Genomic DNA, 22,783 nt, shown 5'->3' with positions numbered 1-22,783 from the left:
TCTCCCCTCATCTTAACCAAGATGGGCCCGCAGGACGACCCCGAGGCTTTCATCACGTTGTTCGAGCAGGTCGCCGAAGCCTCGGGGTGGCCGATGGAGCAGCGCGCGGCGCGCCTCCTCCCCCTCCTGACGGGAGAGGCGCAGCTAGCCGCACTACAGCTCCCCGCCGATCGCCGGCTGGCCTACACCGACCTTCGCCGGGCTGTCCTCCAGCGCGTGGGGCGCACGCCGGAGCAGCAGCGCCAGCGCTTCCGCGCGCTGCGGATGGAGGAAGTCAGCAGCCCGTTCGCGTTTGGCCAGCAGCTCCGGGACGCCTGCTGACGGTGGCTGAGGGCCGAAGATCGCGACGCCGAGGGAATCATCGACCAGGTGGCGCTGGAACAGTTCATCGCCCGGTTGCCAGCCGGAACCGCGGAGTGGGTCCAGTGCCACCGCCCGGCGTCGCTGGATCAGGCCGTAGGACTGGCGGAGGATCATCTGGCGGCTGTTCCAGCGGCAGGACAACCAACGACATCGTCCTCTCTCTCCTCTTCTCTCTCTCTTTCTCCCCCCCCTCCTCCCGTGTCCCGTCCTCACCCCATTCCCCCACCACGGAGGCGGGAGCCGGCTCCACCCCAGCCGGCCCGCCGCACCCGTGGTGCCCTCCCGTTTCTCCCTTCTGTGTCTGTCTCTCCCCCCCCTCAGGTGAGTGAGCCTCAGAACACAGCTGCAGAGGGAAGGCCCGGGCCGGTTTGCTGGCGCTGCGGGGAACCGGGCCACCTGCAGCAACAGTGTGCAGCGATGGAGGTGGGGGCGGTGGTGTGGATCCCCGATGCGCCAGAGGCTGCCCTCAATCGGGCCGGAGCGTATCGCATACCGGTAAGTGTACAAGGGGCTACATATCAGGCGTTGGTGGATTCAGGCTGCAATCAGACCTCGATCCGCCAAAGCCTGGTGCAAGACGAGGCATTGGGGGGAGCACAAGGGGTGAAAGTGTTGTGTGTGCACGGGGATATTCACAGCTACCCGTTGGTGTCGGTCCACATACATTTCAGAGCGGAAAAATCAATAGTGAAGGCGGCGGTTAATCCTCGCCTTACCCACTCTTTGATCTTGGGGACTGATTGGCCGGGATTTCGGGGTTTGATGGCACGCCTAGTAAAGAGTGGGTCCTGCCGGTTGATAGGGGAGGGTCCCGGTGTCGCTTTGGCTGGAGCTGCGGTCGCAGAGCTGTCTACGTCATCTCCGCGGCAGAGTGAGGAGCCCCCGGCCCCTCCTCTTTCTATTGGGGAATCCCTTGCGGATTTCCCACTGGAACAATCGCGAGACGAGACTCTGCGACACGCGTTTGACCAAGTGAGAGTAATCGATGGTCAAACGCTCCAGCCGAACGCCACCTCGTCCTTCCCCTATTTTTCCATTTTGAAGGATAGGTTATACCGAGTGACGCAGGACACTCAGACGAAAGAGCGAGTCACCCAGTTGTTAATTCCAAAGAGCCGCCGGGAATTGGTATTCCAGGCGGCTCACTTTAATCCCATGGCTGGACACCTCGGGCAGGATAAGACACTAGCCCGGATAATGGCCCGATTCTATTGGCCGGGGATTCGCGGCGACGTCCGTAAGTGGTGTACGGCGTGCCGCGAATGCCAGTTAGTAAATCCAGCGGCCATTCCAAAAGCGCCCTTGCGCCCCCTACCATTAATCGAGACCCCGTTCGAAAGAATTGGGATGGATCTCGTCGGGCCATTAGATCGGTCAACACGAGGGTACCGCTTTATATTGGTTCTGGTGGACTATGCAACGCGATACCCGGAAGCGGTGCCTCTTCGCAATATCTCAGCACGCAGTATTGCAGAGGCCCTCTTCCACGTCATCTCCCGGGTTGGAATCCCGAAAGAGATTCTGACTGACCAAGGCACCTCGTTTATGTCATGAACACTGAGCGAACTGTATGGGCTACTGGGTATTAAGCCGATCCGCACCAGCGTGTATCACCCACAGACGGACGGTTTAGTTGAACGGTTCAATCGCACCCTCAAGAATATTATCAAAAAATTCGTAAGTGAGGACGCACGTAACTGGGATAAGTGGCTCGAACCCTTGCTGTTTGCAGTGCGAGAGGTCCCCCAAGCCTCCACGGGGTTCTCCCCGTTTGAATTATTATATGGGCGTAAGCCGCGCGGCATCTTAGATGTACTGCGGGAAAATTGGGAGGAGGGACCTTCACAGAGCAAAAGCGAGATTCAGTACATTATGGATCTGCGCGCAAAACTCCACACGCTCACCCACCTAACTCAGGAGAATTTGCGGCAGGCCCAGGAACGGCAAACCCGCCTGTACAACAAGGGCACGCGCCTTAGAGAGTTCACTCCGGGAGATAAGGTACTCGTCCTGTTGCCCACGTTGAGCTCCAAATTAATCGCCAAGTGGCAAGGACCCTTTGAGGTCACACGGCGAGTCGGGGACGTCGACTATGAGGTTAGGCGAACGGACAGGGAGGGGGCGCTACAGATCTACCACCTCAATCTGCTAAAACTCTGGAACGAGGAGGTCCCCGTGGCGTTGGTGTCGGTAGTTCCGGAGAAGGCGGAGCTGGGGCCGGAGGTCCAAAAAGGGACATTGGCATCTCGTACCTCTCCGGTCCCCTGTGGAGACCACCTCTCCCCGACCCAACTCACGGAGGTCGCCCAGTTGCAGGCCGAGTTTTCAGATGTGTTCTCGCCCCTGCCCGGTCGCACTAACCTCATAGAACACCACATAGAGACGCCCCCGGGGGTGGTAGTGCGTAGCCGTCCTTATAGATTACCCGAACACAAAAAAAAGGTGGTTCGGGAAGAACTTCAGGCCATGCTCGAAATGGGCATCGTCGAGGAGTCCCACAGTGACTGGAGCAGCCCGGTGGTCTTGGTTCCTAAGGCCGACGGCTCGGTCCGGTTCTGTGTGGACTATAGAAAAGTCAACGCGGTGTCTAAATTCGATGCGTACCCAATGCCTCGTATTGATGAGCTGCTCGATCGACTAGGCACGGCTCGCTTTTACTCGACACTGGATTTGACGAAGGGATATTGGCAGATCCCCTTGACTCCATTATCCCGGGAAAAAACGGCCTTTTCCACACCGTTCGGTTTACACCAGTTCGTCACACTTCCGTTTGGGCTGTTTGGGGCGCCCGCTACGTTTCAGCGGCTGATGGACAGGGTCCTCCGGCCCCACGCCACCTACGCGGCCGCTTACCTTGACGACATCATTATTTATAGTAATGACTGGCAGCGGCACCTGCAACACCTGAGGGCCGTCCTTAGGTCACTGAGGCGGGCGGGGCTCACTGCCAACCCGAAGAAGTGTGCGATTGGGCGGGTGGAAATACGGTATCTGGGCTTCCACTTGGGTAACGGGCAGGTGCGTCCCCAAATTAATAAGACAGCAGCGATTGCGGCCTGCCCGAGGCCCAAGACCAAAAAGGGGGTGAGACAGTTCCTGGGGCTGGCTGGCTACTATCGTAGGTTTATACCTAATTATTCGGATGTCACCAGCCCGCTGACTGACCTCACTAAAAAGGGGGCGCCAGATCCGGTCCAGTGGACGGAGCAGTGCCAGCGGGCTTTCTCTGAGGTAAAGGCTGCACTGTGTGGGGGGCCACTTTTGCACTCCCCTGACTTCTCTCTCCCTTTTATGTTGCAGACGGATGCGTCGGACAGAGGGCTGGGGGCCGTTTTGTCCCAGCAGGTGGAGGGGGAGGATCGCCCCATCCTGTACATTAGTCGGAAGCTGTCAGTGCGTGAGGGGCGCTACAGCACCATAGAGAAGGAGTGCCTGGCGATCAAGTGGGCAGTCCTCGCCCTCCGTTACTACCTGCTGGGGCGCTCTTTCACCCTCTGTTCGGACCACGCGCCCCTCCAGTGGCTCCACCGCATGAAGGATGCCAACGCGCGGATCACCCGTTGGAATCTGGCACTCCAACCCTTCAACTTCAAGGTGGTCCACAGGCCGGGGGCGCAGATGGTCGTGGCGGACTTCCTCTCCCGTCAAGGGGGGGGGGGGGGGGGGGGGGAGTCGGCTGCGGGCCGGACGGGCGCCCGGCCTGAGTCAGGCGGTGGGGGTATGTGGCAGCGGGGGCGTGGTCAAGCTCCGGTCTGTGACAGGAGGGCGGAGTCAGGGAAGGTAAGTGGCAGAATCGCTTCACCTGAGGGTAATTAACCTGTGTTTGTGTGTGTTTTCCCCAGTAAACCGCCCTCTACTTAAGGAGGGAGAGGGAGAGCGGAAGGGAGCTCTCTCCCCAGCCAGACGACTTGTGTGTGTGTGTGTGTGTGTGTGTGTGTGCGCGCGTGGCTGAGAGAGTGGTGTATGCGTCTGAAAAGAGCAAATAAAAAGTCATTGAATTTTACTCTGTCCTGCCGTCCTCTGTGCTCCACCCACACGCGATTCTCGCTACAAATACCAAACCACTTTCTGCACATATTAAAACTGCATGGCTCCGTAGTAAGAGAGTCCGGGTGCTAAACTGGCCTGCCTGCAGTCCAGACCTGTCTCCCATTTAAAATATTTGGTGCATTATGAAGTGCAAAATACGACAAAGGAGACCCTGAACTGTTGAGCAACTGAAACTGTATATCAGGCAAGAATGGGACAACATTTCTCTTTCAAAACTACAGCAATTGGTCTCCCCAGTTCCCGAAAAATTACAGAGTGTTGTTAAAAGTAGAGGTGATGCAACACAGTGGTAAACATGCCCCTGTCCCAACTTTTTTGAAAAATGTTGCCGACATCAAATTTTAGTTGTTAGACGCTTTTGAAAACTGTATAGTTGAATTTGCGTGGTATAAATCATCATCATCTCGCCCGGGATGGAGTCCACCAGGGGGCGAGATATTGTTTTCGGTCGGGTTTCTTTGTTTGTTGTTAATGATATTATGGGAAAATGGCTGGATCAATCTTCATGAAACCTTCAGGATAGATGAGCATTGGTCTCAAATAGAAGCCCCAACATTTTGAGGGTCATCCGGTCAAGATCACCAAAAAGGTCAAAATCGTTTTTGTTGTGTCTACTGCCTCATATAGAGGTGTTAGCCACTACGTCGTCGTGCTGTAAGAATGTAAGAGTGTAACAATCGCACACTGCGCATACACGTGTTCTGATTAAAATGGCTGGTGAGTGGATACAATTCGGTTCACCATTCAAAATAAATGGACTAGACTAAAGAAATCGCTTTCAGACATGTTTATGCTTATTACAGACAGAAAGTGTGTTCCACTGAGCTATAGCGCCGGGCCATTTCCAGGAAATAAGAGTTTGGGTCATGGTGACAGCGTGTGTATGTCAGCCTCAGTTCAGAGGTTTTGGTTTTGAAAACTGTAAGAGATAAGAGTAGAATAATATAAAGTACAGACACTTGGTATATTTTACTTCTGTGATTTTTAAAATGTTCATTTTTGGATTACGCTTCATTTTTGTGGCTACTGCCTCATAGAGTAAATATATATACTATATTTACTGTATGGACATGGTATCAGGAAGCAATTATATTTATAAGCAGTAGCCACATGTACCCATAGGGTACCTATTTTTTTTTTTTTTTTTGCAATATCTTCCTTCATATTCATCATAAGTGCTACCAGGCGAGGTTTGTTTTTCCTGGCAACACATAAATAAAATTGCTTTCTGATACCATGTCCATACAGTAAATATAGTATATATACACATGTGTAATAAGTCCCTGATGTGGGTGGAGTACAGAAGCACAGCAGGCGGGAGCTGAAGTTCGCACACACTTTATTTCCCTTTATTTTGCTGCTTTTCAGCTTCACTCACTCGCTGCTCACACACAGTTACACACGTGCACACACACACACACACACACACACACACACGTTCTGGTCGGGAGAGGGCTCTTCTCTGCTCTCCCCCTTCTTTTATGCTCCACCATCACTGCAACACACACACACACACACACACACACACACACAGGTTAATTGACAACATGTGTAATGACTTGGCCACTCACTTTCCTCCGTTCACAAACTGACGCTTGGCCACACCCCCGCTGCCACATACCCCCACCGCTCAACTCAGGCTGGGGAGCTGTCCGGCCTGCAGCGGACTCCCCCCTAATGGGACAGGACACCCACCACCATCTGCACCCCTGGCCTGTGGACCACCTTGAACTTAAATGGCTGGAGGGCAAGATACCAACGGGTGATCCGCGCGTTGGCATCCTTCATGTGGTGGAGCCACTGGAGGGATGTGTGGTCCGAACAGAGGGTGAAAGGGCGCCCCAGCAGGTAGTATCAGAGGGTGAGGACTGCCCACTTGATAGCCAGACAGTCCTTTTTGATGGTGCTGTACTTGCTTTCACGCATCGAGAGCTTGCGGCTGATGTATAGCATGGGACGCTCCTCGCCCTCCACCTTCTGGGACAGAACGGCTCCCAGCCCTCTGTCCAATGTGTCAGTTTATAAAATAAAGGGGAGAGAGAAAAGTCAGGGGAGTGTAAAAGTGCCCCCCCACACAGTGCAGCTTTTACTCTAGTAAAAGCCTATTGACACTGCTCTATCCACTGGACCGGATCTGGCGCTCCCTTTTGAGTGAGATCAGTTAGCGGGCTGGTAACGTCCAAATAATTAGGTATGAACCTACGATAGGAGCCAGCCAACTCCGGGAACTGTAAATATTCTTTCACTTCATCTACATACATTCGTTGTGGAATTGACAAAAGTAGACCATCATGAAGTTTTGATGTTGCATTTGTAATATTAAAGCAGGGTAGTGGTATATGACCAAAGAACACGTTTTTTAAAAGTATTAAATATCCATTTAATTTTACTCAAATCCTACAATCATGCATCATAAATCAATTTGATATTTAATAACAAATTGCTTTGTACCTACCATTGTAATATGGTTCTGAAAGAGAAGAAAAAATAATTCCAACTGTCCTACCCAGATTATTGTTGTCATTATTTTATTTTGTTTGTTTTTTCTTGGTCGGCCTTGACGGGAAATTTTTTTTGCTCGGCCTTATTACCAGAAAATAATGTTATTTATCGCGGTGCGGTTTCCATCAAATCCTGTGCTCTGATTGGCTGGCGAGCGTGTCCGTATCCTACAGTACAGACCCCGGTTACGGACCCTGGTTACGGACCACTGGCAACTCGCTCATTCACAACAACAACAAACATAGCCACAATTTTTGTCAATATTTATCTTTTTTATAAGATTTATTTATAAGATTTTTATCAAAAATCTTAGAAATTTTTGCCAGCATTTCTCAGGAGAATAGCATTAATTTTACAGCATGGATAGCGATAATGACAGTCTTCACAGCGAAAGAGAGTTTTACTACCCTGAGGAAGAAGAAATAAAGAAAACCTTTCAGGAGAAAGCTAAAAACCTCTAACTGTTACTTACGCCGAGCAAAAACATGTCTGAATCCTGAATGACTCAATTTTGTATAAATAGGGGACTACATAGATGGCAAAATGTAGTATTTTTCCTGCCATGGAAGTGCACTTGTATACCAAGGAGGAAGCCATTTGCATTACAGCCATGAAGGAGGATCCAACATGGCAGCTCGGCTCGGTTTTCCCTTTCGGGTGCTCTCGTTTTCTGTTAGAGTTTGGTAAAGAAAAAAATAAATATATTATTTACCAGCTTAAGGTCAGTCCGTATGGTGAAATACCGTGACCTCGGCCTTGAATACGAACCTTGGCCCAGAGGGCCTCGCTCAGTACTTTCAAGACCTCGGTCACGGTATTTCACGATACGGACCTCCCAGCTGGTAAATAACATATGTAATTGCACACATGCTGTTTTGTATTTTCAATTCAGTGGTGCAAATGAATCAATAACAGGAAATATGTACAGAGTTCTGATTTTTTTAAAATTTGTATTTTTATTGATTAATAATAATAATAATAATAATAATAATAATAATAAAAGAAGGCACAAATATTTAAATGACTAGCCAGTTTTTTGCACAATTGACACTTTTTTTCACTTCAAAATCCCAGATTTATGCAGCACTTTATTAACATTTGGTATCAGCCTTTCTGCATACTCCCAAATCTTATTGTCCATGATTAGTTTCTCACTGCCTAAATCAGGAAATTTTGGTTTAGAGTGCATGACCATAGCCAAATTACTGGGCACCCAGATGGACTTTCCATTGATTTTATACACAGTATGCACGGATGCCTGCATCACCTTCCTCGGGTCAACAATCATCTTGCTATTGTTGTTGGCCCACCATTTTAAGGGCTTTCTGTAGATGTGTCTTAGGATGTTGACACCAGGCACATGCCTCCACTGTGGAAGGTTCAATCTCTCACTGTCTTTGTTCATTTCATTGAAGAAGAGATGGGTCCAAAAGATGAAAGTCACCACGTAAGGGTTATTTTGCTGAAGCTCTGTCATGAGTTGGTGCAGGGATGAGTGTTGATATGGCATGATAATTTCATCTGCATCACTCAGAATCACATATTTGGACCTCTGCCTGTTCCTGTGGATACAGTCATTTATCGTGGCTTGCTGCCCATAGTAGTGCACTTCCCCTGAGTGTAACTCATAGGTCCAGCCTTTGGATGGCTCTAGGAAATGATGGATTGGCCACTGGATTATTTCTAGGATGCCATCTTCTTCGTAGCAATGCAAAACCTTCTCAAGGTCTGGGCCACAGCTGGAGTTGTAGATAACTACGTGCTCCACACCAAGAAGCCTGTATGTCTCTATAGTCTGCACAAACTGAAGGACATTATTATACCCCCCAAACAAACAAGAAATACACAGCGTGAAGTCCACGTCAAAATCTCCCCCACGTGTCAGGAGCGTCTGTAGAGGCAAATACAGGTGATGCTGAATTTCTAGAAGGTTCTCTGGTCTTGAAATGGTCACATGTGTGGCATTGCATGTTGGTTCTATGTTACAGAATGCGTCTGTGGTCACAAAAGGGAATCCAAAGTGATCAATATGCTTGTCCAGTTTTACAGGAGATATACTGAGTCCATGCGGGGAACAGCAAAATATACAGGTAAATGGCTCTGAGTGGGTCCGGTTCATTATAGCAATGATGTTTGCCTTCCCATTTGCCTCATCGCTGATGAAAGCAGACACCATTAGGTACCTGGTCCCTCTAATAGGTGTTATGCTGTTGGCTGATATAGATGCTGGACAAACTGAGCCAGAAAATGTGTAAGGCTTCTGTATTCCAGCTCTTGGGTGTGGATGGCTTACTTTTACACTGAAAAGTGGATTTTCCATGAAATAACTTATTAGTATGTAGAAACATGTAAACATCATGAAGGCAATGCCGAGGTGAATATTTCTTGACTTCCAAAGGAGGTTAGTCATGTTCACAGCAAAACCCTGAAAAAGATGCATTTGAAAATAATTAGTAAATATTTTTACCAAAAATTATTTTAAGCAATCTCTATTCTTCTGCTTTGTCTTTATAATACTTGCAATATTTAATACTTACTTGAAACACACACACAGTGAGCAGAAAATGAACCGATCACCAAAAGGCATAAAGGTAAAGACGACACATTTCTTTTCAGCGTTTTCTACAAGATTTGGGTATCATTTTTGTTTTATACAGTTGGAGAGTGAAAAAAAGAGAAGGAACACCATGCGAAAGTTTGGGCACCCCAATACATTTGAGTTCTCAGGTAACTTTTACCAAGGTTCCAGACCTTAATTAGCTTATTGAGCTGTGGCTTGTTCAAATTCTTTGTTAGGAAAGGTCAGATGATGCAGGTTTCAAAGCCGTATAAATTCTCTGACTCCTCAAACTTGTCCCTAAAATCAACAGCCATGGGCTCCTCTAAGCAACTCCCTAGCATTCTGAATAATAAAATAATTGATGCTCACAAAGCAGGAGAAGGCTACAAGAACGTAGCATAGTGTTTTCAGGTAGCCGTTTCCTCAGATTGTAATGTTATTAAGAAATGGCAGTTAACAGAAACAGTGGAGATCAAGGTGAGGTCTGGAAGATGAAGAAAACTTTCTGAAAGAACTGCTCATTGGATTGATAGAAAGGCAAATAAAAAGTGCAAAAGACCTTCAGAAAGACTTAGCAGACCCTGGAGTGGTGGTGCACTGTTCTACTATGCAGCGACACCTGAACAAATATGATCTTCATGGGAGAGTCATCAGAAGAAAACCTTTCCTGCATCCTAGCCACAAAATTCAGCGTCTGAAGTTTGCAAATGAACATCTAAATAAGCCTGATGCATTTTGGAAACAAGTCCTGTGGACTGATGAAATCAAAATAGAACTTTTTGGCCACAATGTGCAAAGGTATGTTTGGAGAAAAAAGGGTGCCAAATTCCAGGAAAAGAACACCTCTCCAACTCTGAAGCATGGGTGTGGATCGATCATGCTTTGGGGTTGTGTTGCAACCAGTGGCACAGGGCACATTTCATTAGTCGAGGGAAGCATGGATTCAAATAAATACCAGCAAATTCTGGAAGCAAACATCACACCATCTGTAAAAAAGTTAAAAAGAGGATGGGCCCTACAATAAGACAATGATCCAAAACACACCTCAAAATCTACAATGGAATCCCTCAAGAGGCACAAGCTGAAGGTTTTGCCCTGGCCCTCACAGTCCCCTGACCTAAACATCATTGAAAATCTGTGGATAGATCTCAAAAGACCAGTGCATGCAAGACAGCCCAAAAAACTTGTAGAACTGGAAGCCTTTTGCAAGGACGAATGGGTGAAAATCCCCCAGGTAAGAACTAAAAGATTATTAGCTGGCTACAAAAAGTGTTTACAAGCTGTGATACTTGCCAAAGGGGGTGTTACTAGGTACTAACCATGCAGGGTGCCCAAACTTTTGCTTCGGGCCCTTTTCCTTTTTTGTCATTTTGAAAATGTAAAAGATGAAAATAAAAAATTGTTTTTGCTTAAAATATAGAGGGAATGAGTCATCTTTAACTTTATGCCTTTTGGAGATCATTTCATCTTCAACTTGCTTAACGGTTCACAGTAACAGCACTTTTGACCAGGGGTGCCCAAACTTTTGCATACCACTGTATATATACAGTGGTGCTTGAAAGTTTGTGAACCCTTTAGAATTTTCTATATTGCTGCATAAATATGACCTAAAACAACATCAGATTTTCACACAAGTCCTAAAAGTAGATAAAGAGAACCTAATTAAACAAATGAGACAAAAAGATTATACTTTGTTTTTTATTTATTGAGGAAAATGATCCAATATGGGTGGCATGGTGGTGTAGTGGTTAGCACTGTCGCCTCACAGCAAGAAGGTCCGGGTTCGAGCCCCGTGGCTGGCGAGGGCCTTTCTGTGCGGAGTTTGCATGTTCTCCCCGTGTCCGCGTGGGTTTCCTCCGGGTGCTCCGTTTTCCCCCACAGTCCAAAAGACATGCAGGTTAGGTTAACTGGTGACTCTAAATTGACCGTAGGTGTGAATGTGAGTGTGAATGGTTGTCTGTGTCTATGTGTCGGCCCTGTGATGACCTGGCGACTTGTCCAGGGTGTACCCCGCCTTTCACCCGTAGTCAGCTGGGATAGGCTCCAGCTTGCCTGCGACCCTGTAGAACAGGATAAAGCAGCTAGAGATAATGAGATGATGCAATATTACATATCTGTGAGTGTCAAAAGTATGTGAACCTTTGCTTTCAGTATCTGGTGTGACCCGCTTGTGCAGCAATAACTGCAACTAAACGTTTGCGGTAACTGTTGATCAGTCCTGCACACTGGCTTGGATGAATTTTAGCCCATTCCTCCATACAGAACAGCTTCAACTCTGGGATGTTGGTGGGTTTCCTCACATAAACTGCTCGCTTCAGGTCCTTCCAGAACATTTCGATGGGATTGAGGTCAGAACTTTGACTTGGCCATTCCAAAACATTAACTTTATTCTTCTTTAACCATTCTTTGGTAGAATGACCTGTGTGCTTAGGGTCGTTGTCTTGCTGCATGACCCACCTTCTCTTGAGATTCAGTTCATGGACAAATGTCCTGACATTTTCCTTCAGAATTCGCTGGTATAATTCAGAATTCATTGTTCCATCAATGATGGCAAGCCATCCTGGCCCAGATGCAGCAAAAAAGGCGCAAACCACGATACTACCACCACCATGTTTCACAGATGGGATAAGGTTCTTATGCTGGAATGCAGAGTTTTCCTTTTTCCAAACATAAAGCTTCTCATTTAAACCAAAAAGTTCTATTTTGGTCTCATCCATCCACAAAACATTTTTTCCAGTAGCCTTCTGGCTTGTCCACGTGATTTTAGCAAACAAGCAGCAATGTTCTTTTTGGAGAGCAGTGGCTTTCTCCTTGCAACCCTGCCATGCACATCATTGTTGTTCAGTGTTCTCCTCATGGTGGACTCATGAACATGAACATTAGCCAATGTGAGAGAGGCCTTCAGTTGCTTAGAAGTTACCCTGAGGTCCTTTGTGACCTTGCCGACTACTACACGCCTTGCTCTTGGAGTGATCTTTGTTGGTCGACCACTCCTGGGGAGGGTAGCAATGGTCTTGAATTTCTTCCATTTGTACACAATCTGTCTGACTGTGGATTGGTGGAGTCCAAACTCTTTAGAGATGGGTTTGTAACCTTTTCCAGCCTGATGAGCATCAACAACGCTTTTTCTGAGATCCTCAGAAATCTCCTTTGTTCGTGCCATAATATACTTCCACAAACATGTGTTGTGAAGATCAGACTTTGATAGATCCACATTCTTTCAATAAGACAGGGTGCCCACTCACACCTGATTGTCATCCCATTGATTGAAAACACCTGACTCTAATTTCACCTTCAAATTAACTGCTAATCCTAGAGGTTCACATTCTTTTGCCACTCACAGATATGTAATATTGGATCATTTTCCTCAATAAATAAATGACCAAGTATAATATTTTTGTCTCATTTGTTTAACTGGGTTCTCTTTATCTACTTTTAGGACTTGTATGAAAATCTGATGATGTTTTAGGTCATATTTATGCAGAAATACAGAAAATTCTAAAGGGTTCACAAACTTTCAAGCACCACTGTATGTATATGGGTCCGTCTCAGAAACTGGTGTCTCATTTGGGACATTATGGTCAAAAAATAAATGTTCTAATTTCACAATTTTTTTTTTTTGCATTTACCCAACACTCAATGTTTCTTTTGTCATGTTTAATAAGAATAAAGATAGCGTCTTGCTTTATCTGGCCTCCACTGTGGAAATTTTTTTATTACAATTCAAATGCTTTTGTAAAATTGATTTACATATAAAATAACTACATCATTGTAGAGCTCTCTGAAGTGTGGGTGGAGCACAGAGGACGGCAGGACAACGCTTCAGGTGCTAATAGGCTTTTTATTGCCAGACTTTTCAGTATAACAGCCTAGTTTTATTCTGTTAGAGAAACACACACACTGTGTTCTTGTCCCGGGATGAGCTCCCCTCTGCTCTCCCTCTGCCTCCTTAAATAGGGCACGGTTACTGGGAAGACACACAAAACACAGGTTAATTACCGTCAGGTGTAGTGATTCTGCCACTCACCTTCCCTGGCTCCACCCTCCTGTCACAGACCGGCGCTTGACCATGCCCCCGCTGCCACATACCCCCACTGCCCGACTCAGGCTGGGCGCCCGTCCGGCCCGCAGCCGACTCCCCCCCCCCTTGACGGGAGAGGAAGTCCGCCACGACCATCTGCACCCCCGGCCTGTGGACCACCTTGAAATTGAAGGGTTGGAGTGCCAGATACCAACGGGTGATCCGCGCGTTGGCATCTTTCATGCGGTGGAGCCACTGGAGGGGTGCGTGGTCCGAACAGAGGGTGAAAGGGCGCCCCAGCAGGTAGTAACGGAGGGCGACGACCGCCCACTTGATCGCCAGGCATTCCTTCTCAATAGTGCTGTAGCGCCCCTCACGCACTGACAGCTTCCTACTAATGTACAGGATGGGGCGGTCCTCTCCCTCCACCTCCTGGGACAACACCGCCCCCAGCCCTCTGTCCGACGCGTTGGTCTGCAACACAAAAGGGAGAGAGAAGTCAGGGGAGTGTAAAAGTGGCCCCCCACACAGTGCAGCCTTTACCTCAGAGAAAGCCCGCTGACACTGCTCCGTCCACTGGACCGGATCTGGCGCCCCCTTTTTAGTGAGGTCAGTCAGCGGGCTGGTGACGTCCGAATAATTAGGTATAAACCTACGATAGTAGCCAGCCAGCCCCAGGAACTGTCTCACCCCCTTTTTGGTCTTGGGCCTCGGGCAGGCCGCAATCGCTGCTGTCTTATTAATTTGGGGACGCACCTGCCCGTTGCCCAAGTGGAAGCCCAGATACCGTACTTCCACCCGCCCAATCGCACACTTCTTCGGGTTGGCAGTGAGACCCGCCCGCCTCAGCGACCTAAGGATGACCCTCAGGTGTTGCAGGTGCCGCTGCCAGTTGTTACTATAAATGATAATGTCATCCAGATATGCGGCCGCATAGGTGGTGTGGGGCCGGAGGACCCTGTCCATCAGCCGCTGAAACGTAGCGGGCACCCCAAACAGCCCAAACGGAAGTGTGACGAATTGGTGTAAGCCGAACGGTGTGGAAAAGGCCGTTTTCTCCCAGGATAATGGAGTCAAGGGAATCTGCCAATATCCCTTCGTCAAATCCAGTGTCGAGTAAAAGCGAGCCGTGCCTAGTCGATCGAGCAGCTCGTCAATACGAGGCATTGGGTATGCGTCGAATTTAGACACTGCGTTGACTTTTCTATAGTCCACACAGAACCGGACCGACCCGTCGGCCTTGGGTACCAAGACCACCAGGCTGCTCCAGTCACTGTGGGACTCCTCGATGATGCCCATTTCGAGCATGGTCTGAAGTTCTTCCCGAACCACCTTTTTTTTGTGTTCAGGTAGCCTGTAAGGGCGGCTACGCGCTACCACCCCCGGGGGCATCTCTATGTGGTGTTCTATGAGGTTAGTGCGACCGGGCAGGGGCGAGAACACATGCAAAAACTCGGCCTGCAACTGGGCGACCTCCGTGAGTTGGGTCGGGGAGAGGTGGTCTCCACAGGGGACCGGAGAGGTACGTGATGCCAATGTCCCTTTTCGAACCTCCGGCCCCAGCTCTGCCTTCTCCGGAACTACCGACACCAATGCCACGGGGACCTCCTCGTTCCAGAGTTTAAGCAGATTGAGGTGGTAGATCTGTAGCGCCCCCTCCCTGTCCATTCACCTTACCTCATAGTCGACATCCCCGACTCACCGTGTGACCTCAAAGGGTCCTTGCCACTTGGTGATTAATTTGGAGCTCGACGTGGGCAACAGTACGAGTACCTTATCTCCCGGAGTGAACTCTCTAAGGCGCGTGCCCTTGTTGTACAGGCGGGCTTGCCGTTCCTGGGCCCTGCCGCAAATTCTCCTGAGTTAGGTGGGTGAGCGTGTGGAGTTTTGCGCGCAGGTCCATAACGTACTGAATTTCGTTTTTACTCTGTGAAGGTCCCTCCTCCCAATTTTCCCGCAGCACATCTAAAATGCCGCGCAGCTTATGCCCGTATAACAATTCAAACGGGGAGAACCCCGTGGAGGCTTGGGGGACCTCTCGCACTGCAAATAACAAGGGTTCGAGCCATTTATCCCAGTTACGTGCGTCCTCACTTACGAATTTTTAAATTATATTCTTGAGGGTGCGATTGAACCGTTCAACTAAACCGTCCGTTTGTGGGTGATACACGCTGGTGCGGATTGGCTTAATACCTAATAGCCCATACAGTTCGCTCAGTGTTCGTGACATAAACGAGGTGCCTTGGTCAGTCAGAATCTCTTTCGGGATTCCAACCCGGGAGATGACGTGGAAGAGGGCCTCTGCAATACTGCGTGCTGAGATATTGCGAAGAGGCACCGCTTCCAGGTATCACGTTGCATAGTCCACCAGAACCAATATAAAGCGGTACCCTCGTGTTGACCGATCTAATGGCCCGACAAGATCCATCCCAATTCTTTCGAACGGGGTCTCGATTAATGGTAAGGGGCGCAAAGGCGCTTTTGGAATGGCCGCTGGATTTACTAACTGGCATTCGCGTCACGCCGTACACCACTTACGGACGTCGCCGCGAATCCCCGGCCAATAGAATCGGGCCATTATCCGGGCTAGTGTCTTATCCTGCCCTAGGTGTCCAGCCATGGGATTAAAGTGAGCCGCCTGAAATACCAATTCCCGGTGGCTCTTTGGAATTAACAGCTGTGTGACTCGCTCTTTCGTCTAAGTGTCCTCACTCTGTCGCGGAGATGACGTAGATGGCTCTGCGACAGCAGCTCCAGCCAAAGCGACACCGGGACCTCCCCCTGTCAAATGGCAGGACCCACTCTTTACTAGGCGCATCATTAAACCCCGAAATCCCGGCCAATCAGTCCCCAAAATTAAAGAGTGGGTAAGGCGAGGATTAACCGCCGCCTTCACTATAGATTTTTCCCCTCTGAAAAATATGTGGACCAACACCAAAGGGTAGCTGTGAACATCCCCGTGCACACACAACACCTTCACCCCCTGTGCTCCCCCCAATGCCTCGTCTTGCACCAGGCTTTGACGGATCAAGGTCTGATTGCAACCAGAATCCACCAACGCCTGATATGTAGCCCCTTGTACACTCACCGGTATGCGATACGCTCCGGCCTGATCGAGGGCAGCTTCTGGCGCGTCGGGGATCCGTACCACCACGCCCACCTCCATTGCTGTGCACTGTTGTTGCAGGTGGCCCGGCTCCCCGCAGAGCCAGCAAACTGGCCCGGGCTTTCCCTCTGCACCGGGCTCACTCACCTGAGGGGGGGGGAGAGACAGACACAGAAGGGAGAAACGGGAGGGCACCGCGGGTGTGGCGGGCCAGCTGGGGTGGAGCCGGCCCCCGCCTCTGTGGTGGGGGAATGGGGCGAGGACGGGACACAGAAGGGAGGGGAGAAAGAGAGAGAGAAGAGGAGAGAAGAGAAGACGTCGTCAGTTGTCCTGCCGCCGGAACAGCCACCAAATGATTCTCCGCCAGTCCTATTGCCTGATCCAGTGACGCCGGGCGGTGGCACTGGACCCACTCCGCGGTTCTGGCTGGTAAGCGGGCGATGAACTGCTCCAGCACCACCTGATCGATGATTCCCTCGGCATCGCGATCGTTGGCCCTCAGCCACCGCCAGCAGGCATCCCGGAGCTGCTGGCCGAACGCAAACGGCCGACCGACTTCCTCCAACCGCAGCGCGCGGAAGCGCTGGTGCTGTTGTTCTGGCGTGCGCCCCATGCGCTGGAGGATGGCCAGGCGAAGGTCTGCGTAGGCCAGCCGGCGGTCGGCGGGGAGCTGTAGCGCGGCCAGCTGCGCCTCTCCCGTCAGGAGGGGGAGGAGGCGCGCCGCGTGCTGCTCCATCGGCCACCCCGAGGCTTCGGCGACCTGCTCGAACACTGTGAGAAACGCCTCGTGGTCGTCCTGCGGGCCCATCTTGGTCATGGTGAGGGGAGACGGGCCCGCGGCCGGGGCGCTGGTGGACCCCGCCGACGCGAGGAGACGCCGGAACGCCTCGCGATCTTCCTGCTGGGCCAGCACCAGGGCTTCGAAGCGCCGCTCTTGCTCCTTTCGGAGCGTGACGAGCGCCTGGTGCTGGCTTTGCTGAGCCGTGGAGAGGGCGTGGACCAGGTCCGTGAATGGGGAGGATTCCATGGGGCTGCAAGGTTGGTGCTCCACCTTGTCCCGGGTTTCGGCACCACTGTAGAGCTCTCTGAAGTGTGGGTGGAGCACAGAGGACGGCAGGACAACGCTTCAGGTACTAATAGGCTTTTTATTGCCAGGCTTTTCAGTATAACAGCCTAGTTTTATTCTGTTAGAGAAACACACACACTGTGTTCTTGTCCCAGGATGAGCTCCCCTCTGCCTTCTTAAATAGGGCGCGGTTACTGGGAAGACACACAAAACACAGGTTAATTACCGTCAGGTGTAGTGATTCTGCCACTCACCTTCCCTGGCTCCGCCCTCGTGTCACAGACCGGTGCTTGACCACGCCCCCACTGCCACAATCATGAAGAATTAAAGCCCCTCCTTCACAGATGAGTGAATATATTGAATAAATTTCCTATTTTTGATTGCTTGGGTTAAAAATGCCAAGTTATGATGACAATTGATTATTCACTTAAATATGAATTATATGATACATTTTGGGTATTTTATATGGCGAAATAGGACACAATGGAAAAATCAAGAACACACCGGAAAGATGAGAATAACGGCGGTGGTAAAAGAACAGCGACTGTACCGGCTGAAGGTCGCGCGGGTCTCTGCTGCGGTACGCGAACAACGGGACATCACTACCACACTGGACGGAGCGCGAGGCGGGGGCGGGGCAAAATGACTGGCCATAGATTCTATCAAAAGTTCGATATAAATTGACCACGGTTGCAAAATATTGGCCAAATTACGCAAACACTATGAAATATGAAAGTAAGATGAAAAAGAAACAAACATTCTTTGCCTTATACTGCAAGACTAAAACAAAATAAAACTGTCAAAACTCACCTTTTCAGTGATAACGTCCGAACAGATCACTCACGTAACAGAAAGACCACAAATGGAAGCACAATCAACTTCGAACTGTTGGAGTGGAAAATTCCATTCTATACATGCAAATTGTTAATGTGTGTCCTTCCCCACACACAAATAACACGCTATGGTAAAAAAAATAGACCACAATTCATTTTATAGCTCAAAAATTCATACAAGACCAGCTACCATTGTAACATATTCTGTAAGAAACATTCTATACCTAACTTTCAGCTTTCATTTAAAAAAAAAAAATCGCAGATTTATAACTAAGTTTTTATATGGCGTAGTGATTTTAAGTTACTTCTTTTGGCGAGGTACTGACCTTGACCCTGAGGCTTTCCGTTTAGATCAAAACACACGATCGTATTGGTTTTGGGTATGCGGAAAACAGAGTTACAACGGTGATCAAATATTTTGCATGATGTTTTATTACACTGTGGCAGTGGGGGCGTGGTCAAGTGCCGGTCTGTGACAGGAGGGCGGAGTCAGGGAAGGTAAGTGGCAGAATCACTACACCTGACAATTAACCTGTGTTTGTGTGTCTTCCCAGTGACCGCGCCCTACTTAAGGAGGGAGAGCAAGAGCAGAGGGAGCTCTTCCCCGAACCAGACACCAGTTGTGTGTGTGTCTGCAGTTATATGTTAGTTGTGCAGTGGAAAGTGTGACAATAAAAAACGTATTATCAACCTGAACTCTGTCCTGCCGTCTTCTGTGCTCTGCCCTTCCGTGAGAACCGCTACAGTGGTGCTGAAACCCGGGAATATTCTGGAGCGCAGAAGACGAACAGCCCCATGGAGTCCTCCCCATTCGCCGACCTGGTCCACGCCCTCGCCATGGCCCAGCAAAGCCAGCACCAGGCACTAGTCACCCTCCGAAATGAGCAGGAACAGCGGTTCGAGGCCCTGGTGTTAGCCCAGCAAGATGATCGTCAGGCGTTCCGGCACCTCCTCGGGTCGGCGGGGTCTACCAACGCTCCCACCGCAGGCCCATCCCCCCTCACCCTAACAAAGATGGGCCCGCAGGACGACCCCAAGGCATTCATCACGCTCTTTGAGCAAGTCACGGAGACCTCGGGGTGGCCGATGGATCAGCGCGCGGCGCACCTCCTCCCCCTGCTAACGGGAGAGGCGCAGCTGGCCGCACTACAGCTCCCCGCCGACCGCCGGCTGGCCTACGCAGACCTTCGCCGGGCCGTCCTCCAGCGTGTGGGGCGCACCCCCGAGCAACAGCGTCAGCGCTTCCATGCTTTGCACTTGGAGGAAGTCGGGCGGCCGTTCGTGTTTGGCCAGCAAGTCCGAGACGCCTGCTGGCGGTGGTTGAGGGCCAACAACCACGACGCCGAGGGGATGATCGACCTGGTGGTACTGGAACAATTCATCGCACGCTTGCCAGCAGGAACCGCGGAGTGGGTCCAGTGCCACCGCCCGGCGTCGCTGGATCAGGCCATCGAGCTGGCGGAGGACCATTTGGTGGCTGTCCCGGCGGCAGGACAGCAGACAGCCTCTTCTCTCTCTCTCCCTCTCTCTCTCTCTCTCTCTCTCCTCCTGTGTCCCGTCCTCACCCCATTCCCCCACCGCGGAGGCAGGGGCCGGCGCCACCCCAGCCGGCCTGCCGCACCCGCGGTGCCCTCCCGTTTCTCCCTTCTGTGTCTGTCTCTCCCCCCCCCCCCTCAGGTGAGTGAACCCCAGAACACCGGTGCGGAGAGGAAGCCTGGGCCAGTTTGCTGGCGCTGCGGGGAGCCGGGCCACCTCCAACAGCAGTGCTCAGTAATGGAGGTGGGCGCGGTGGTTCGGATCCCTGATGCGCCAGGAGCCACCCTTGATCAGGCCGGAGCGCATCGCATACCAGTCAGTGTTCAAGGGGATACATATCAGGCGTTGGTGGATTTTGGATGTAATCAGACCTCAATTCACCAAAGCCTGGTGCAAGACGAGGCATTGGGGGGAGCACAGGGGGTGAAGGTGTTGTGTGTGCACGGGGATGTTCACAGCTACCCTTTGGTGTCGGTCCACATTTTTTTCCAAGGGGAAAAATCTATAGTGAAGGCGGCGGTTAATCCTCGCCTCACCCACTCGATAATTTTGGGCACTGATTGGCCGGGATTCGGGGAGTTGATGAGTCATTTAGTGGAGAGTGGGTCCTGCCATAGGTCAGCAGGGGGAGGTCCCGGTGTCACCTTGGCGGGAGCAGCTGTCACAGAGCTGTCTACGTCATCTCCGCGTCCAAGTGAGGAGCCACAGGCTCCTCCTCCCTCTCTCGGGGAATCCCTGGCGGATTTCCCGTTACAGCAGTCGTGAGATGAGACTCTGCGGCATGCGTTTGACCAAGTGAGAGTAATCTATGGTCAAACGCTCCCGCCAAACGCCACCCCGTCCTTCCCCTATTTTTCTATTATGAAAGATAGATTATACTGAGTGACGCAGGACACTCAGACGAAAGAGCAAATCACACAGCTTTTGATTCCAAAAAGCCGCCGGGAATTGGTATTCCAGGCGGCTCACTTTAATCCCATGGCTGGACACTTAGGGCAGGATAAGACACTAGCCCGAATAATGGCCCGATTCTATTGGCCGGGGATTCACGGCGATGTCCGTAGGTGGTGTACGGCATGCCGCGAATGCCAGTTAGTAAATCCAGTAGCCATTCCGCCCTCTACCATTGATCGAGACCCCGTTCGAAAGAGTTGGGATGGATCTCGTCGGGCCATTAGATCGGTCAGCACGAGGGTACCGCTTTATATTAGTTCTGGTGGACTATGCAACACGATACCCGGAAGCAGTGCCTCTTCGCAATATCTCGGCATGCAGAATTGCGGAGGCACTCTTCCGCATCATCTCCCGAGTTGGAATCCCGAAAGAGATTCTGACTGACCAAGGCACCTCGTTTATGTCACGGACACTGAATGAACTGTATGGGTTATTAGGGATTAAGCCACTCCGCCCCAGCGTGCATCACCCACAAACGGAGGGTATAGTTGAATGGTTCAATTGCATTCTCAAGAATATAATTAAAAAATTCGTAAGTGAGGACGCACGTAATTGGGATAAGTGGCTTGAACCCTTGTTGTTTTCAGTGCGAGAGGTCCCCCAAGCCTCCACGGGGTTCTCCCCATTCGAATTATTATATGGGTGTAAGCCGCGCGGCATTCTAGATGTGCTGCGAGAAAATTGGGAGGAGGGACCTTCACAAAGTAAAAACAAAATTCAATACGTTATGGACCTGCGCACAAAACTCCACACACTCACACACCTAACCCAGGAGAATTTGCGGCAGGCCCAAGAACGGCAAACCCGCCTGTACAACAAGAGTACGCGCCTTAGGGAGTTTGCACCAGGAGATAAAGTACTCGTACTGTTGCCCACATCGAGCTCCAGTTTGATCGCCAAGTGGCAAGGACCCTTTGAGGTCACACGGTGAGTCGGGGACGTCGACTACGAGGTGAGGCGAATGGACAGGGGTGGGGCGCTACAGATTTACCACCTCAATCTGCTCAAACTCTGGAATGAGGAGGTCCCAGTGGCGCAGGTGTCGGTGGTTCCGGAGAAGGCAGAGCTGGGGCCAGAGGTTCAAAAGGGAGCACTGGCGTCGCGTACCTCTCCGGTCCCGTGTGGAGACCACCTCTCCCCGACCCAACTCGTGGAGGTCGCCCAGTTGCAGACCAAGTTTTCGGACGTGTTCTCGCCTCTGCCCGGCCGCACCGATCTCATAGAGCACCACATTGAGACACCCCCGGGGGTGGTAGTGCGCAGCCGCCCTTACCGGCTACCCGAACACAAGAAAAAAGTGGTTCGGGAAGAACTCGAGGCCATGCTCGAAATGGGCATCGTCAAGGAGTCCCACAGTGACTGGAGCAGCCCGGTGGTCTTGGTACCCAAGGCCGACGGGTCGGTCCGGTTCTGTGTGGACTATAGAAAAGTCAACGCAGTGTCTAAATTCGACGCGTACCCAATGCCTCGTATTGATGAGTTGCTCGATTGACTAGGCACTGCTCGCTTTTATTCGACACTGGATTTAACGAAGGGTTACTGGCAGGTCCCCTTGACTCCACTATCCCGAGAAAAAAACAGCCTTTTCCACACCGTTCGGCTTACACCAGTTTGTCACACTTCCTTTTGGGCTGTTTGGGGCGCCCGCTACATTTCAGCGGCTGATGGATAGGGTCCTCCGCCCCCACGCCACCTATGTGGCCGCCTACCTCGACGACATTATTGTCTATAGTAATGACTGGCCGAGGCACCTCGAACATCCGAGGGCCGTCCTTAGGTCGCTGAGGCGAGC

At 50.7% G+C, this 22,783-nt stretch overlaps 1 protein-coding gene across 6 annotated transcripts in view; it reads right to left on the bottom strand.

Annotated features, from left to right (window-relative positions):
- Positions 1 to 7,923: 7,923 nt before the first annotated feature.
- The window catches only part of LOC132891633 (uncharacterized), a 152,015-nt gene continuing 137,155 nt past the window's right edge, over positions 7,924 to 22,783 (bottom strand). For all 6 annotated transcript variants that reach the window (XM_060929402.1, XM_060929398.1, XM_060929401.1 and 3 more), the window contains one exon: positions 7,924 to 9,340. In XM_060929402.1, coding sequence (XP_060785385.1) covers positions 7,973 to 9,325 — 1,353 coding nt within the window. In that variant the 5' untranslated portion in view covers positions 9,326 to 9,340 and the 3' untranslated portion in view covers positions 7,924 to 7,972. The remainder of the gene's footprint in view (positions 9,341 to 22,783) is intronic.

The sequence above is a fragment of the Neoarius graeffei genome, chromosome 9, assembly GCF_027579695.1.
Source record: "Neoarius graeffei isolate fNeoGra1 chromosome 9, fNeoGra1.pri, whole genome shotgun sequence".
NCBI classification, from domain to species: domain Eukaryota; kingdom Metazoa; phylum Chordata; class Actinopteri; order Siluriformes; family Ariidae; genus Neoarius; species Neoarius graeffei.
Note: the sequence above shows the minus strand (reverse complement) of the source record. Positions and strands in the feature narration are given on the sequence as shown.